The following is an 18135-nucleotide window of genomic DNA, read 5'->3' on the forward strand; positions in this document are numbered from 1 at the left end:
TAACTCTAAGTATATTGGGAGAAAATTGCAGTTACATTTGACCCAAAGTTTCAGTAAAACTTATGAATGTAACTTGTGATGACTTTCATCGACTTTTGTTCCACAACTCGCTTGACTTAAAAACATAACACACGGATGTAATACGACTAATATAAATCATAACATAATCTCTTTATCATGTTAATCACCCTAGTCTCACCCCAAAGGTACATGTTATAACATTCCCAACTTGTCGACTTTCGATGAAACATTATTTTATTTAATTGCTTTAGCTTCTGAACTGTCCAACCCTCTTTGTACTTGTTGTTCATGATCTTCAATATTTGTAACCTCAGAGGTAACATGATTAACTTACTTTATATACTTTTAAATATTATCTCATTTTTTTGTCCTACATTAGTTTGCTTACGACGCATTTTTACATACGAAAATATAGGGTGTAACATCACTCCCCCTTGGGAACATTCGTCCTCGAATGTTTACTCTTGGAGACTTTGGAAACTTTTTCCAGAGTATCCTTCGTACACTAGGTTAAAACCAACCTGCACGTAGCCAGAAACATACTATGCATGCCACACATGGCCAATCTTTATAAATAGCAGCAATTTGCCTCTGACATAATCCTGTCTCGTAGCCCTGCTACATCTGGAACACACAAACGACCCTTGTATCTGAGAACCCCATCTCCCTTGAGCTCTAACAATGGCTTCTTCTGCTGCGGAACTCGCTCTCTCAACTCGACCAACTCTGGGTCCTCGTACTGCCTTTCCTTGACTTCAGCTATGAGGGATGATTTTGCAGTGTTTTGGATTACAACTCCACCATCCTCAGAATCTACTAACCGAACCCCCAACGAAGCCAATTGATGAATATCTCTAGCTAATTGTCTTTTCTCGGGCTCTACATGTGCTAAGCTACCCATAGATCGGCGACTTAAGGCATCTGCTACAACATTAGCTTTCCCTGGATGGTAGAGAATGTTAACATCGTAATCTTTCAATAACTCAAGCCATCGCCTCTGTCGCAAATTCAACTCTTTCTGCTTGAAAATATATTGTAGGCTTTTATGATCAGTAAATATATCAACATGAACACCATATAAATAATGCCGCCATATCTTAAGTGCATGGACAACCGCAGCTAACTCGAGGTCGTGGGTCGGATAATTCCTCTCGTGCTTCCTCAACTGCCTTGAAGCATATGCAATTACCTTCCCATGTTGCATCAGGACACATCCTAACCCGACACCTGATGCATCACAATACACGGCATAACCCTCTAGACCCTCTGGAAGTGTTAGAACTGGAGCTGAGGTCAACTTGTTCTTAAGCTCTTGGAAACTCCGCTCACAAGCCTCTGTCCATTGAAACTTAGTTTCTTTCTGTGTCAACTTCGTCAATGGTGCCGAAAGGGAAGAAAAACCCTCTACGAACCTCCGATAGTATCCTGCTAAGCCTAGAAAGCTACGAACCTCTGTCGGAGTGGTAGGTCTAGGCCAAGATTTCACGGCCTCAATCTTCTGAGTGTCCACCTTTATCCCTTCATCTGATACAATATGCCCCAAGAATGCTACAGACTTCAACCAGAACTCACATTTAGAAAACTTAGCATACAACTTACGATCACGGAGGGTTTGGAGTACCGCTCGCAGGTGGTCCGCATGCTCATCCTCTGAACGGGAATAAACCAGAATATCATCAATAAATACTATCACGAACAGATCTAAAAATGGCCGGAATAGGCTATTCATCAAGTCCATAAATACAGCGGGTGCATTAGTCAACCCGAAGGACATGACAAGGAACTCGAAGTGGCCATATCGGGTCCTGAAGGCTGTCTTCGGAATATCTTTTTCCCGAACTCTGACCTGGTGGTACCCCGACCTCAAATCAATCTTGGAAAAGCATCTAGCTCCCTGCAACTGATCAAACAAGTCATCGATCCTTGGAAGTGGATACTTATTCTTAATAGTTACCTTGTTCAACTGCCTATAATCGATACACATCCTCAGCGAGCCGTCTTTCTTCCGCACAAATAGTACCGGTGCACCCCAAGGTGAGGTACTGGGCCTAATGTAACCTTTCTCCAGCAAATCTTTTAACTGCTCCTTCAACTCCTTCAATTCGGCAGGTGCCATTCTATACGGAGGGACGGATATTGGTTGAGTTCCTGGAAGCAAATCGATGCTAAAATCAATCTCTCGCTCTGGAGGAATACCTGGAAGCTCATCTGGAAACACATCTGCATACTCTTTGACTATGGGAATAGACTGAAGTGTAGGTATCTCAGCATCTGCATCTCTAACTCGCACAATATGATAAATGCACCCTTTTGCGATCATTTTCCTCGCCTTCAGATAGGAAATAAACCTACCTCTGGGTGTTGGTGTATTACCTACCCATTCAAGGACTGGCTCACCCGGAAAATGAAATTTGGCTACCTTTGCTCGGCAATCAACTGTGGCATAGCAAGCTGCCAACCAGTCCATGCCCATGATAGCATCAAAGTCCATCATCTCTAGCTCAACTAGGTCAGCTGAGGTCTGACGACTACAAATTGTCACCGTACAACCTCGGTAAACCCGTCTAGCAATAATCGATTCTCCGACCGGTGTAGATACCGCAAAAGGATCACTTAGTATTTCAGGCACTATACCAAACTTCCTCGCGACAAATGGGGTAATATATGATAAAGTAGATCCTGGGTCTATCAAAGCATAAGCATCATGAGAGCAAATGGTTAATATACCTGTCACAACGTCTGGTGAAGACTCCTGGTCCTGTCGACCCGCTAAAGCATAGATACGGTTCTGATTACCACTTGAACTGGAACCTCTACCTCTGCCTCGACCTCTACCAACCGAAGACTGAGACTCACGCCTTGAAGGATGCACGGACATAGACGATCCTGTTGCTGAACTCGCTGGTTGTGCCATTCCCCCAGAATCTCTATTTGGGCAATCTCGCATCATATGCCCCGGACGCCCACATGTATAACAAGCATCAGAACCTGCTCGGCATTGACCCAAGTGTCCTCTACCACAGATGTCACACCGCGGAGGAAATGACCATGTCTGCGCAGAACCTCATTGTCGCTGCAAACCCGACGCCCGTGAGCTCTCACCTGGTCCTGACTGAGTATAGCGGTCATACCCGTAACCCTGTAACTGAGGTGGCGGAGGCCTAGGTGGCCGTCCGAAGTACTGGGTCCTATAACTACCCTGAGATTGCTCCTGAGACCTGGGAAATCTCATCCTCTTACGTTGCCCTTGCTCAGCCCTCTCTGTACCCTGCTGCCGACGCCTACCCATTTCTATATTCTGGGCGAATGCCTGAATCCGAGAGATATCCATACTATCCTGCAATGCAGCGGTGGCACATGCCTCGGTTAACTCTGGGGCTAACCCTGCTATAAACCTGTGAATCCTGTCCCGCATAGTAGAAACTATGGATGGTGCATATCTGGCCAATGAGTCAAAACGGAGACTATACTCTCGAACACTCATATTACCCTGCTTGAGGGTTAGAAACTGATCGACTCGAGCCTGTCGGATCTCCCGCGGTAAGTACTGGTCAAGGAAAGCATCTGAAAAATTCTCCCAAATAGCTGGAGGTGTATCACGTCCCCTGGACCTCTCCCATCCCTCATACCAAAGGATGGCTATATCTCGGAGTCGAAAAGCTGCTAGCTCAACTGCCTCTTTCTCCGTGGCATGCATAACACGAAAGATCCTGTGAAGCTGATCTATGAAATCCTGCGGGTCCTCCCTCTGATCTGTCCCCGTGAACTCTGGGGGACTCAAAGCAATAAACTCTCGGACCCTTGAACTCCCAGACCCCTCAGAAGTTCCTGCACTAGCTGATGCCCTAGCATGTTGCTGGGTAGCTACCAACTGTGTCAACAAATGCACCGCACTCCTTAAGTCCTGATCTGATGGAAGTGGAGGGGGAACTGGATGTGCGGTTTCCCTAGGAATCTCCGTAGTTGGTGGAGGAGCCGGTAATGGCTGAGTAGGGGTCTCCCCTTGAGCCTCAGACTGGGCCCCATCTACTGGGGGTACCCTGTTGGTCCCCTCACCTACTACTGTATCTCTCCTCTGGCTAGCCGTAGTCTTCCTAGTCACCGTCATCTGTGCATGCAAACACCGACACATAAGTTTAATTCAAATTTCCTATAACTCAGTTCTATAGCACGATTTAGATTTCAAAGAAGTGTAACCAACTCCTAAATGCCCTGTAGTTCCTTGCTTATATAATGTGGTGCACAACACATCTATAAACAAGACCCTACTAGACACGGCTTGTAGACTCCCTAGGACAGAACTGCTCTGATACCAAGTTTGTCACGCCCCGAACCTAGGAGCGAGACAAGCACCCCGTGCCTCACCTAACCTGGCGTACCAAATTGCGACTAAGGGACTCTGAACACATAATGTCATACTTTGGCCATGGGGCCACCTTGCAAGACAATTTGCGAAGCAAAATATAAAACTGAATGGAAACTAGCACTAACTAAATATCAATATAAAGCTAGGCCGACAAGGCCGTCATAGCTACTACAGCTGACAAACCACCAATTTATACAAACCCAACATACTGCACTAACCAACAGGATATGCCTACAAGCCTCTACTGATAGATGTACTGTGATCGGAACAGGGCCCCGACCTACCCATAACATATATACAGATATACATAAGATGTACACAAAACTCTAGTCCTGGCAACTCCGAAAGACGTGGAGCTTACCGATCAGGCGGAACTCGGAAAACACCTACTGAGGAGGTCTACCCGTCTGTCTGTCTGAACCTGCACGCATGAAATGCAGCGCCCCCAAAAAAGGGACGTCAGTACGAAATAATGTACCGAGTATGTAAGGCAATAAAATAACTGAAATCTAAAACTGAACTGATAATATGATAACTGAAATTAACTGGGAGTCAAAGATGATCTGGAGATATACTTACCTGCTGATACTGACTCAACTCCTTCAATATAGTAAGTAAAATAATTGTACGGCCTTATAAGGCTCGGTATATATAACTGCTCTGCCATAGTAGGCTCGCTTATAGGCGCTCGGCCATACTAGGCTATGTATCTCGACCATGCTGGGCTCGCTCATAGGCGCTCGGCCATAGTAGGCTCGGTATATAACTTTCCATCTGATCAGAGGTTGCCCAATAGGGGCCTGCCCATCGATTATAGCTCGATGGTAATGAAAATACTGTAATACTGTATATATAGGCTTGCTGCTCTCTTGACTGAAAGAAGACAATACTAAAATTGAATATAGAGTCTCGATAAGGAATAATATTGTAACTTATGAGACTAGAATAGTGTGAATAAATTCATGAATATGAACTTCTCTTTTTGTCTCATTACTAACACATGTAGCTACGAGATCATGCCAAAATGAAGGAAGGCTTAGCCTTAACATACCTTATCACAATCTTTTCAATCACCAAGTTGAACTCACCTCTTCGCACCTTAATCTACAAGAATGATAATAATACTATCGTTAAGTTACGAAAGGTACAACTATCGCACAACGAACGACAAACCTATTTTGTATTAAAACGGGCAGCATCTCCCCTATAATATGCCCTTCCTCCAACTTCAAGATAACACCAACAATACAAGGACAGAACAATAACAACATATATACATCATTTTCCAGCCCTATATACACCATCAAATACTACAAAACAGCCCAACACACCCCAATCTCTTCGTACACAAAACGACCACCGTAGTAGTGTCAAACGACCCGAAAATGTTATGACGAACGACCAGCCAACCACCCTACATTTATATGGTGTTTATAAACCCCCTTCCTCCTCCAAAACTCCACAAAATAGTAATAAAACACGCAGCCCAACAGCAACACAAAACAGTCCACAAAACAGTCCGCTACAAGTGAATAACTCGAACTCACGGCTTCCGATCACCGTCCCGTGAGTTCTTACAAGTATAGAACGACTTATCATGAATTTACAGAAGAAAAAATGGATGAAAGAGAGCAGTAAACTCACCTTATTTGTTGGATAACTCAGCTCCTATCTTGGTTCTTCAAACTCTAAGTTTTACCTCCAATTGGAACTTGAAAGGGAGAGAAAATCAATTAGGGTTTGTGGGAAATTTTTGGGAGGATTCTTTGCAGAGCTTATGTATGGTTATTATGCTCTATTTTAAGTCTAATATATGAAGAAAATAGGCCCTTAAAAGGCCTCTTTGGACGACCCGAAATGGCCCATTTTTGGGCTTTCATTTAAGCAAGTAGGTGACACACCTACTTGTCACCTAGCAGCTTGCGCAGTATCGCAAAAATGCACATATCTCTCTACTCCGATGTCGTATTGACAAATGGTTTAATGCGTTGGAAAATAGACTCATAGATCTTTAATTTGATGGGTGGAACACACCATAACTCTAAGTATATTGGGAGAAAATTGCAGTTACATTTGACCCAAAGTTTCAGTAAAACTTATGAATGTAACTTGTGATGACTTTCATCGACTTTTGTTCCACAACTCGCTTGACTTAAAAACATAACACACGGATGTAATACGACTAATATAAATCATAACATAATCTCTTTATCATGTTAATCACCCTAGTCTCACCCCAAAGGTACATGTTATAACATTCCCAACTTGTCGACTTTCGATGAAACATTGTTTTATTTAATTGCTTTAGCTTCTGAACTGTCCAACCCTCTTTGTACTTGTTGTTCATGATCTTCAATATTTGTAACCTCAGAGGTAACATGATTAACTTACTTTATATACTTTTAAATATTATCTCATTTTTTTGTCCTACATTAGTTTGCTTACGACGCATTTTTACATACGAAAATATAGGGTGTAACAAGTCCTTAGTTTCATCTGTACATGTATCTACTCCTGTGGGCGATACTATTATTGTGGACCACGTATATCGGTCATGTGTGGTGACTATTGGGGGTCTGGAGACCCGAGTAGATCTATTGTTGCTCAGTATGGTTGACTTTGATATGATATTGGGTATGGATTGGCTATCTCTATGTCATGCTGTTCTAGTTTGTCACGCTAAGACGGTGACGTTGGCTATGCCGGGAATTCCGAGGGTTGAGTGGAACGGTTCTATAGATTATGTACCAAGTAGGGTGATTTCATATGTGAAGGCTCAGCGCATGGTTTAAAAGGGTTGCCTATCTTATTTGGCTTTTGTGAGGGATGTTAGTGCAGAGACTCCTGTCATTTATTCTGTTCCGGTGGTACGTGAATTTCTGGATGTGTTTTCTACAGACCGACCGGGCATGCCGCCTGACAGGGATAATGACTTTGGTATTGATTTGGTGCCGGGCACTCAGCCCATTTCTATTCCACCGTATCGTATGGCACCGGTGGAGTTGAAGGAATTGAAAGAACAGCTTCAGGAACTCCTTGATAAGGGGTTTATTCGGCCTAGTGTGTCACCTTGGAGTGCACCGGTTCTATTTGTAAAAAAGAAGGATGGTTCCATGAGAATGTGTATTGATTACAGGCAGTTGAACAAGGTCACAGTCAAGAACAAGTATCCTTTGCCTCGTATTGATGATTTATTCGACCAGCTTCAGGGAGCGAGGGTGTTCTCCAAGATTGATTTGAGGTCCGATTATCACCAGCTGAAGATTCGGGATTCAGATATTCTCAAGACAGCCTTCAGAACCCGATATGGCCATTATGAGTTTTTGGTGATGTCTTTTGGGCTGACCAATGCCCCAGCAGCATTCATGCATCTGATGAACAGTGTATTCTAGCCCTATTAGGACTCATTCGTCATTGTTTTCATTGATGACATCCTGGTATACTCTCGTAGCTAGGAAGAGCACTCTCAGCATTTGAGGGCTTTATTGCAGAGATTGAGGGAGGAGAAACTTTATGCAAAGTTCTCTAAATGTGAGTTTTGGCTCAGTTCAATAGCATTCTTAGGGCACGTGGTGTCCAGTGAGGGTATTCAGGTGGATCCGAAGAAGATAGAGGCGGTGTAGAGTTGGCCCAGACCGTCCTCAGCCACGGAGATTAGGAGCTTTCTTGGTTTGGCGGGTTACTACCATCGCTTTAAGGAGGGATTTTCATCTATTGCATCGCCCTTGACCAAATTGACCCAAAAGGGTGCTCCATTCAGGTGGTCGGATGAATGTGAGGAGAGCTTTCAGAAGCTCAAGACTTCTTTGACCACAGCTCCAGTGTTAGTTTTGCCATCAGCTTTAGGTTCTTACACCGTGTATTGTGATGCCTCGAGGATAGGCATTGGTTGTGTTTTGATGCAGGAGGGTAGGGTGATTGCCTATGCCTCGCGCCAGTTGAAGACCCATGAGAAGAACTATCCTATCCATGATCTTGAGTTAGCAGCCATTGTTCACGCCTTGAAGATTTGGCATCATTATTTGTATGGGGTTCATTGTGAGATCTATACTGATCACCGAAGTCTGCAGTATCTGTTAAAGCAGAAGGATCTAAATTTGCGTCAGCGAAGATGGTTGGAGCTTCTTAAGGACTATGATATCACTATCTTGTACCATTCGGGGAAGGCCAATGTGGTGGCCGATGCTTTGAGTCGCCGGGCAGAGAGTTTGGGGAGTTTAGCCTATCTTTCAGCAGCAGAGAGACCTTTAGCATTAGATGTTCAGACCTTGGCAGGCCAGCTTGTCAAATTGGATATTTCGGAGCCTAGTCGGGTATTGGCTTGTGTGGTCTCCACGTCTTCTCTTTATGATCGTATCAGGGAGCGTCAGTATGATGACCCTCACTTGCTCTTTCTTCAGGACAGGGTTTGGAGAGGTGATGCTAGGGATGTGACTATTGGTGATGACGGGGTGCTGAGAATGCAGGGCCGGATATGTGTGCCTAATGTAGATGGGCTTCGAGAGCTAGTTCTTGAAGAGGCCCACAGCTCGCGGTATTCCATCCATCCGGGTGCCGTGAAGATGTACCTGGATTTGAGGCAGCACTATTGGTGAAGGCGGATGAAGAAGGATATAGTTGGGTTTGTGGCTCGGTGTCTAAACTGTCAGCAGGTTAAGTATGAGCATCAGAGACCGGGTGGCTTGCTTCAGAGGTTAGAGATCCCAGAGTGGAAGTGGGAGCGGATCACTATGGACTTTGTAGTTGGGCTCCTACGGACTTCGAGGAAGTTCGACGCTATTTGGGTTATTGTGGATCGGCTGACCAAGTCCGCGCACTTCATTCCAATTGGTACTACTTACTCTTCAGAGCGGTTGGCTGAAATTTACATCCGAGAGATCGTTCGCCTGCATGGTGTCCCAGTTTCCATCATTTCAGATAGGGGTACTCAATTCACATCGCGGTTTTGGAGGGCTGTGTAGCGAGAGTTGGGCACTCAAGTTGAGTTAAGCACAGCTTTTCACCCTCAGACGGACGAGCAGTCCGAGCGCACTATTCAGATATTGGAGGACATGTTGCGTGCTTGTGTCATTGATTTTGGGGGTTCATGGGACAAGTTTCTGCCACTCACGGAGTTTGCATATAACAACAGTTATCAGTCGAGTATTCAGATGGCTCCGTATGAGGCTTTGTATGGGAGGAGGTGTAGATCTCTGGTTAGATGGTTTGAGCCGGGTGAGGCTAGGCTCTTAGGTACAGACTTGGTCCAGGACGCATTAGATAAGGTGAAATTGATTCAAGGTCGAGGGTCACGGTCGAAGGCCGGGTCGAAGTCATAATCAAAGGCAGGACCGAGGACCAGGATTGAGGACCTAGATCAAAGGCCAAGATCGAGGGCCAAGATCGAGGCAGAACCGAGGATGTTTGGGCAGAATTATAAAAATAGGGACTTCGTCCCATTTGCCATTTTTGACAAATTGGAGCTTGGGGAGAGGCGTTTTTTGATATATTTTCAAGAAAAACTTGAGGTAAGTCCCTTGTGATCATTTCTACTCCATAATATTGAATTACCATCGAGTAATCCGACTAGATTTCATAATTTTGAGGTGTAAATAAGAGATTAAAACTTAAAAATTTGGAAATAAGATTTGTAGATTTGAGGGTCGAGTTGAGGTCGGATTTTGGTAAATTTGGTATGGGTAGACTCGTGATTGGATGGGCTTTCGAATTTTGTAACTTTTGTCGGGTTCCGAGACGTGGGCCCCATAGGCGACTTTTGAGCCAATTTCGGGTTTTGGTCTAATTTTGAAGCTTTTCTTGTGGAATTCATTCCATTAGCGTATATTGATGGTATTATACTGATTTTGAATAGATTTGGAGCATTTGGAGGCAGAGTCCAGAGGCAAGAGCATTGCAGGGTAGAGATTTGACCGGTTTGAGGTAAGTAACGATTGTCAATCTAGTCCTAAGGGTATAAAACCCCGGATTTCGTATCATTCTATTATTTTGAAGTGACGCACATGCTAGGTGACGGGCATGTGGGCGTGCACTGTTGGGGATTTGTGACTTGGTCCGTCCCGTAGCAACTATAAAGTTGCATACTTTGTTGAAACCATTTGATACTTATATGTTTTAGAAAGAATTTCAGTAAATTGGGCTGAATGCCATGTTTGGGCCTTACGCCAATGCTGTTTGGACCCTTAGGGGCTGTTTCTTATCATCCTCTCACCATTTTCAATTGAAAATCTATACTCAGTCATGTTTATATTTGTTTACCGCATAACTCAGTTTTATGACTCTATTTTGATGCATATAAATGTTTTGGGTTGAATGCCCTATTTTACTGGAATGCCCGAGGGCTTGAATTGTGAGGATGAGTGTGGATCGGGGCTGCCCGCCTGCAGCATACTTGTGACTGAGTGAGGCCGAGGGCCTGATTGGTGAGGATAAGTGTGGATCGGGGCTGCCCGCCTGCAGCATACTTTATTATTATCGCACGTGAGTTGTTCGTGCAGATTATAGCGCTTGGGATGAAGGAGCCCCTCCGGAGTCTGTACACACCCCCAGTGAGCGCAGGTACCTACTGAGTGCGAGTGCCGAGTGCCAGTGCTGTGTGACTGGGAGGCAAGAGTGATTGTGAGGCATGCCCGAGTGGCAAGAGTGATTGTGAGGCATGCCCGAGAGCCAAGAGTGATTGTGAGGTATGCCCGAGTGGCAAGAGTGATTGTGAGGTATGCCCGAGTGGCACGAGTGATTGTGAGGTTTGCCCGAGTGGCTGTTTATGATTTCATCATTTTTGCTTACCTTTGTATTGAGCCTTTGTTTGAAAAACTATTGAAAAAATGTCTTTAAAATGGTTTTTATTGGAACTGGGTTTAAAAGAGATGTTTGATTCAAATCCTAATTTTTAAGAGCATGTGGTATTTTACTGAGATTTCCTGATATGAACGTTATATGCTTTATTGCTCGTCACTACTGCTCAGTCTTTATTTATTGTTGTTACTTACTGAGTTGGCGTACTCACGTTACTCCCTGCACCTTGTGTGCAGATCCAGGTGTGGCTGGATATGGTAGCGGTTATTGAGTGTTCTGGTTGCAGATTTTCTTGGAGATAGCAAGGTAGTTGTTTGGCGATCGCAGCCCCTGCTCTTCTCCCTCCTATCTTCCTCTAGTAGTATTTAGCTATTTTTCTAGGCTGAGTTAGCCTTGATATTGTTAGACAGATTATAGTAGATGCTCATGACTAGTGACACCCCGATGTCGGGCTTTCCTTTTTCGCACTTCTGTTTTTCTTTGATTTGAACTCTTTAAATGGATCTTGTTATGTTAAATAACCTTGAAATTATCTTTGAAATGAAAATATCATTTTGTTTTGGAAATGAGTCGGCTTGCCTAGTTCCACGATAGGCGCCATCACGACAGAGGGTTAGTTTTGGGTCGTGACAGATATATTTATAAATTAAAGCATTAGCTAAAGCAGCCACTAATGAGCATGAATTTAGTACAAAAGCTTTTAGACAATTCTATCTTCGAAGTCATTTTTAAACAATTGAGTCGAGGCTCATTTCACATTCTTTATCGCATCTTCTCAAATCATTTGCACAATTATAACTCAAATTCTTGGCACGTTGGCCACACTCTATATCCCCAATTAACTTATTTCACTTCCAACCATCTTTATAGATTATCAACAATAAGACATTTCCAAATTAAGACTTTAGGTACACATATGAGCAATTAAGAGTCTTAAGAATATTGAGATTTTCTCACACAATTTAGCATACTATCTTTCATTGAAACACGACTCAAAGCCATAACCTTTTAATACGTAACCCATACTTTGAAACTTACGAAAACATTATGGAATTCAATTCCAAGAGATAAAGTTTAGCCAACATACCTCAATCGAGCTTCCTTAACTCTAGAATGATCCGGAATTCTTAGCAATCCCGATCTATTTTGAGACATAACAAAATTGAACTATAATTAGGAATATATTCATGGTCTCAGCTCATTTGAGCATTTTATCAGACACTAAGTGTGCAAATTTAACCACAAGGTTCTTCTACAAGATTTTCTTCACTCCACAACCCAATCCTTACTTATTTCAGCTCAACAATCTTCTCACAATTCTTATTGGTATATGCATGTATAAATAATAATCTCATACCCATGAATCATACTCCTAATCAACCATCATCTACCCAAATTCGAGATTGAAAACTAGGGTATGGAACCTTACCTCTTTAGATGAAGAACTTGAGGGATTTCTTGTTGGATTTTAAGGCTTGAATAAGATCTTGATGAACAAAGCACTTGAGCTTCTTCCTCTATCAAGAACCCTCTCACTTCTCTCTAAAAATATCAGATTTTTGCTCCAAAATGAGCTTCAAGGCTTATTTATCGAAGTTGGGTCGGGTTATAACAATAAAAGGATGGATACTCCAAATATGCCGGACCGCGCGACAGGCCTGGCCTCGCCAGGCTAAAGCCTAGTTAAGTTTGGCTTTTTGCTGGCCTCGCCAGGCTAAAGCCTGGTATTACACTTGGCCACACCAGGCTAAAGCCTGGCCTTACACCTGGCCTCGTGAGCTCTGTAGCGAGCTACAGGATAGCCTTTGGGTGTTTGATCATAACTTCTTGTAGGAATGGCTAAATGATGAACGGTTTGAAGCGTTAGAAACTACACTCAAAGGGCTTTAATTTGATAGGTAGATCACCTCATAAGTCATTATAGTTTGGTATCAGCATGCGTTTGAAATAGGATCTTGTACGAATTAAGACATCCTTTCCACTAAATGTATCCTACTTGTTCCACACGAATTCTTTCCATTCACAAAACTCCTTAGTATGTTTCAACACACCTTAAACATATACTTTTCATTTAGAAACAATATGGTTCTATCCCATGGGTCTCCTTTAATACTCTAACACGTTATTCCCAAATACGGTTGGCGTACTTTAAAAATATTAAATCGTTAGAAAAAATTTCCGGGGCCTTACATTCTCCCCCGCTTAGGATCATTCATCCTCGAATGAGGAGTAGTGTCCATCCCAAATACTTAACATAATTTATCTCTTTTCTCACATACCTCAAGTCCCCAAATTGACCAACTCCCAAATTGTTTTTCAAAAATTTTGGCAGAGTCTCCCTTGTATTTGGGCCTAACCACCTGCCAGAGTAACACCAAAACCACCCTAACAACACTTCCATAACTCGACAAAGCATAGCAATATATATCAACAACATTAATCTCAATATTACATACATCATATTATCAAGAGTGATATCTGGACATGAGCTGCACATATTTAAATCATAACAGACAGAAGTACCTTTCAAATCACAATCATTTAACTATACACTCAAGTGGGAACATTTTATTTCCTTAACACTTTTTCCCCTCCATATGGTCTCCTCGACTTACAGACTTTGCCATAACACATTAACGGAGACAATCTCAACTCCCAGACTTTTCTAACAAGGATAGCAAATAGTTGCCCCTCACAATCCCATTATCCCTTATCTTCACCTTATTAGACATAGACACATGAAACATCGGGTACACGGAGAACAATAATAGGGAAACATCATACTCATACTTTAGCCTATTTTCTTTCAAAATTCCATAAGGCCTAATGTGACTTCACATACTTTACCTTTATTAACAATTCACATAGCATCCTCATGCAGAAAATATTGAGAATAACCCATTCACTTTCTTCAACTCTAAATCTCCACGCCGAACACCCAAACTAAACCTTTGGCAACCTCCAACAATTTCTCTTAGATGTGCTAGCTTGACTATGAACATAAAATTTCCTATCCCATATATTTGATCACGGGATGATGCTTCTTGTTTGACATGTCTGAACCTACAATACTCGATAGATTTGCTACAAACAGGAACAACGAGGTTTGAGATTTCACTGGAAATATTCAAGAATCCATCAACGTGCTGAGCACGGCATTTCAGGAGGTTATATCCTAAGAGACAAGAAAGTCACTACCAATAGCGCTGACATGGTGATTCATTGTGGTGACATCATCGGTTGAACAAACGAGTCATAGAGTTTCCTAGTAGGCATTGATAACGTAGGGAAAATGTTCATGATTCTGAGATTTAAAAGAAATGAGTCATGAAAAGGACATCAACAATTGTTTCATTCCATTCGTGCCTTATTTGGAAATAGTAAGCCTCAAAGAGAGCTAACACTTATGTGAAGTTGCATTACACTCTTAACAGTAACTAGCACAAGGAATCTAGGCCACAAGCTTACGAGGATGAAAAGAAGTTGAACACTTGTAAGATTATTATCATTACAACAGCTTAACCTTTGCCAATATTTGATCCTATGTGAGAGGACTAGAGATACGATGAGTTTGTCTTTCAATTCAATATGCTTATCATAAGGCTGCTTAACTTTCAATCTCACACAAGTGGAATCATGTAGCTAGGACATCTTAATGTTGGGATGAAATCATGTATTAGTTAGAGAGAATGAACACTTTGCCGTGAGCTAAACATGTTTTTTCCATAACAACTCTCAAGTTTCCATATCAGGCCAATTCCGGGGCAACCACAATACTGGGAACAATGTGAGTTACTCACTGAGGCATGATCTAGGTAGACATGAAAGTCATACTGAGATGGGTAAACAACAAGACCTCCCTGTGACGAATGTGTGATAAATCTCAAGTTGCTCAGAAACTTTATGTGGATAAGTGGCCCCTTTCAATTGGCATGTACGCACATGATAGGTGCTAAGATATACTCTCATGTTACTAGACAATGAAAAGGATTCATGATACTATTCATAAAGAAGTAGAATAATTGTTCCAACCATAGAAGTCACATATACCGGAGAGGAAAACAGTGACTGAAGAAGGATCTCAACACTAGGCTGCTTTCCATTGGGTATGATACTGCATAGGTAAATATTATGGTGATGCATGTATAGGCACAAATGAGCAGATGTTATCCATTTGAATCAAAAGGTTCTGTACAAAATTCATCAGGTATTGTCCCTTGTTGAGAATTTAGGGAAGCAATGGGAAGTATTAACCTAGGGTTATAACGCAATTCAAGGAACCCATTATAGAACTCAATTTCTCAAGAGGTTGTAAATATAAGGAATTCTGATAAAGTGGCTTCACGAATACTGTGTCTCATTCTAAGAGTAGATACAGAGAACGACTCATAAAGTTATTTCGGTTCTATCCCAACTTCTATAGTAACATAAGAAGTGACATATGACAAAGTGGAACCGGGATCAATAAGAGCATACACATCATGAGATCAGACAGTTAATATACCTGTAACCACATCTGGAGAAGCCTCAAACTTTTAACGTCTCCTCATAGCATAAAACCGGTTGGGCCCTCCCGAGCTCTGAATACCACCCCTAGTTGTTCCACGCCCTGCAGGCATTATAGTGCCTCTAGCTGGGGGAGGCGTTATGGATGTAGTAGCTACAGAACTGGCTGGCTGTGCCATACCCTTGCCCATGCTCTGGCGAGACAAATAACAATCTCTTTGAAAGTGGCCCGTCATACCACACTTGTAGAATACCTTTGTACCATAGTGACACACTCCCGGATGGCATCTCCCACACTTTACACAACGGGGATGAGGTCCGCTAAACTGACTCGTCTCACTAACCTGATATTTACCCTTTTTGCATACATCATAAGCATACCCCTTATCCTTCCTCAAAGCTTCCAATGCGGGATTAACAATTCCAACACCGGATTGCTGTGTGGGCCTTTGGAATTGCCCAAAGATACCACCTCTAACGCGTTGCTGAGCATACACACAACACGATGCCAAATGTTCCTTCCCGCATGACGGACATAACTAGATGGGTGTACCCAACCTAGGGCATTTGTTCTTCTTGTGCCCCCTCTTTCCACAGACATAACATATTTCAAGGGTCAACCAACATATTCCCAAGTGTCGCTTCTTGCAAATCACACAATCTGGTTTATTAGCACCAACAACCCTCTTTCGTTTCTTAGATTCTCTCACCACATGATCAGGTGGTGCGGTGACAGTGGTAGGAATAAGGATATTTCCCTTAGCAACAAGTTCTTCCAACCCATCCATGGCTTGACGCATTCTCCCAACGAACTCTTGTGTAATCTCCCCCAGATTAAATGGAGCGGTCATTCCCTCCTCATTATTTTGAACTCGTGGATTACTCATCTGAAAAACAATCATGAGACATAACGAGGAAATTAGCTACCTATCTTGACCTCTATCGCACGATCTGGAGTATCAAAGAAGTGTGAAATTCCTAAATGTCCAAGTAGCCTCCTCATTATAGATGTGGTCAACAACATACCGATAAGAAGGACTCTACTAGACACGGCTCCGAGACATCCTAGGACACTTTAAAACCTTAGGCTCTGATACCAAGTTTGTCACGCCCCAAACTCAGGGAGCACGACCGGCGCTCAACCAAGAGAACCCGGCCGAGCAAGCCTATTAGACCTCCTTCTACCCAAACTCATCCATGAATAAAGAGGAGATGTACTCCATTAATCAATCACTGAAAAGATTTTATTAACAACTTCCTTTTCATTCCCATTAGCAGCTTCATTCATAATTTCCAAAACATTACAAGTTTATAGAATTAATGAAAAATCATAATTTCCAAGTACCAACATTTCTAGTTCAATTCCCAACATCAACCATAACCCACAACCTGTCTACGGAGCCTCTAAGTACAATAGAAGAGTAATATGGAAATGCCGGCAACAAGGCCCCGGCTATACCTCAAAACACAGTACATGAGAAACAAAAGATACATGACCCCGAAATAAAGTGGGGCTCACCAAATCAGCTGAAAAGAGTGTACTGCTATCACTGATCAATGTCGCCTGCTGAAGAACCACCTGTATCCATTAAAGATGCAGCGCCCCCGGCAAAAGGGACGTTAGTACTGTCGAATAGCACTAGTATGTATAGCTAAAAATCCTCTTTTAAAATAGAATGCCCATATAAGAAAAGGCAACACATAGAAATAGCAAGTCATAATCAACAATATCCAAATGTCCAGTTAAAACATAATAATTTTCAAAATACGAACTTCATATATAATTTTGGTTGGGAGATCATTAGAACCGATATACCACCGTCTATGTTAGCAAGGAGTCCGATCACACCCGATCGGCTAGGCCATCTCCCCACGAACAATGTGGTTTGACATGTGATGCGAAAGAAAGTTGTTACCAAGAGTAGTATCACCATATGCACAATATGGCGTCTGATCTCCACCCGATCAGCTAGGCCGCCTTCCCACATATGCCGTGTGGGTTGACTTTTCCAATCTACAAAGGTTCTAGTTTCATCCCAATTAAGGGGAATAATATCACAATTTCCAAAGGTTCCAATTTCATCCCAAATAAGGGGAATAATCCCAATCCACCCCTACACCGGCACGTGTAGTTTCAGGTATGGGCCTTATGGCTCACCCTTCCTCGGTATTGCTAATGATGCTCCCAAAAATAGTTTTGATTTGATTTGCAAACAGAAATATCATAAATACAATTGTACTCACCTCAACATCTTTCACATTGTATGAATTCTCATTAGTATTTCCAGTCATTCACAACGACAATATTTCCTTGGCTCATTAGGCCATTTACAAGATTCTTTATTCCTGACACGATGGCCGTATTTCATATTCCACGCTTTCACTTCTTTCAATTTCAAAGATCACCATCAAGTATCAATATACAGGATATTTCAGAAATCATATACTTC

The 18135-nt window shown here is 42.5% G+C and overlaps 1 protein-coding gene across 1 annotated transcript; it reads right to left on the reverse strand.

The window, feature by feature from the left end:
- Positions 1-841: 841 nt before the first annotated feature.
- On the reverse strand, positions 842-16688 carry LOC138892433 (uncharacterized; the record flags this gene model as incomplete). Its single annotated transcript, XM_070176149.1, has 6 exons — positions 16623-16688; positions 16285-16572; positions 16030-16170; positions 2220-2281; positions 1688-1787; positions 842-1276 (listed from the first exon to the last, which is right to left on the reverse strand). Coding segments are annotated over exons 1-6 (1092 nt in total), but the record flags the coding sequence as incomplete, so codon positions are not given.
- Positions 16689-18135: the final 1447 nt, after the last annotated feature.

The sequence above is a fragment of the Nicotiana tomentosiformis genome, chromosome 5 (assembly GCF_000390325.3).
Source record: "Nicotiana tomentosiformis chromosome 5, ASM39032v3, whole genome shotgun sequence".
Taxonomy (NCBI): Eukaryota; Viridiplantae; Streptophyta; class Magnoliopsida; order Solanales; family Solanaceae; genus Nicotiana; species Nicotiana tomentosiformis.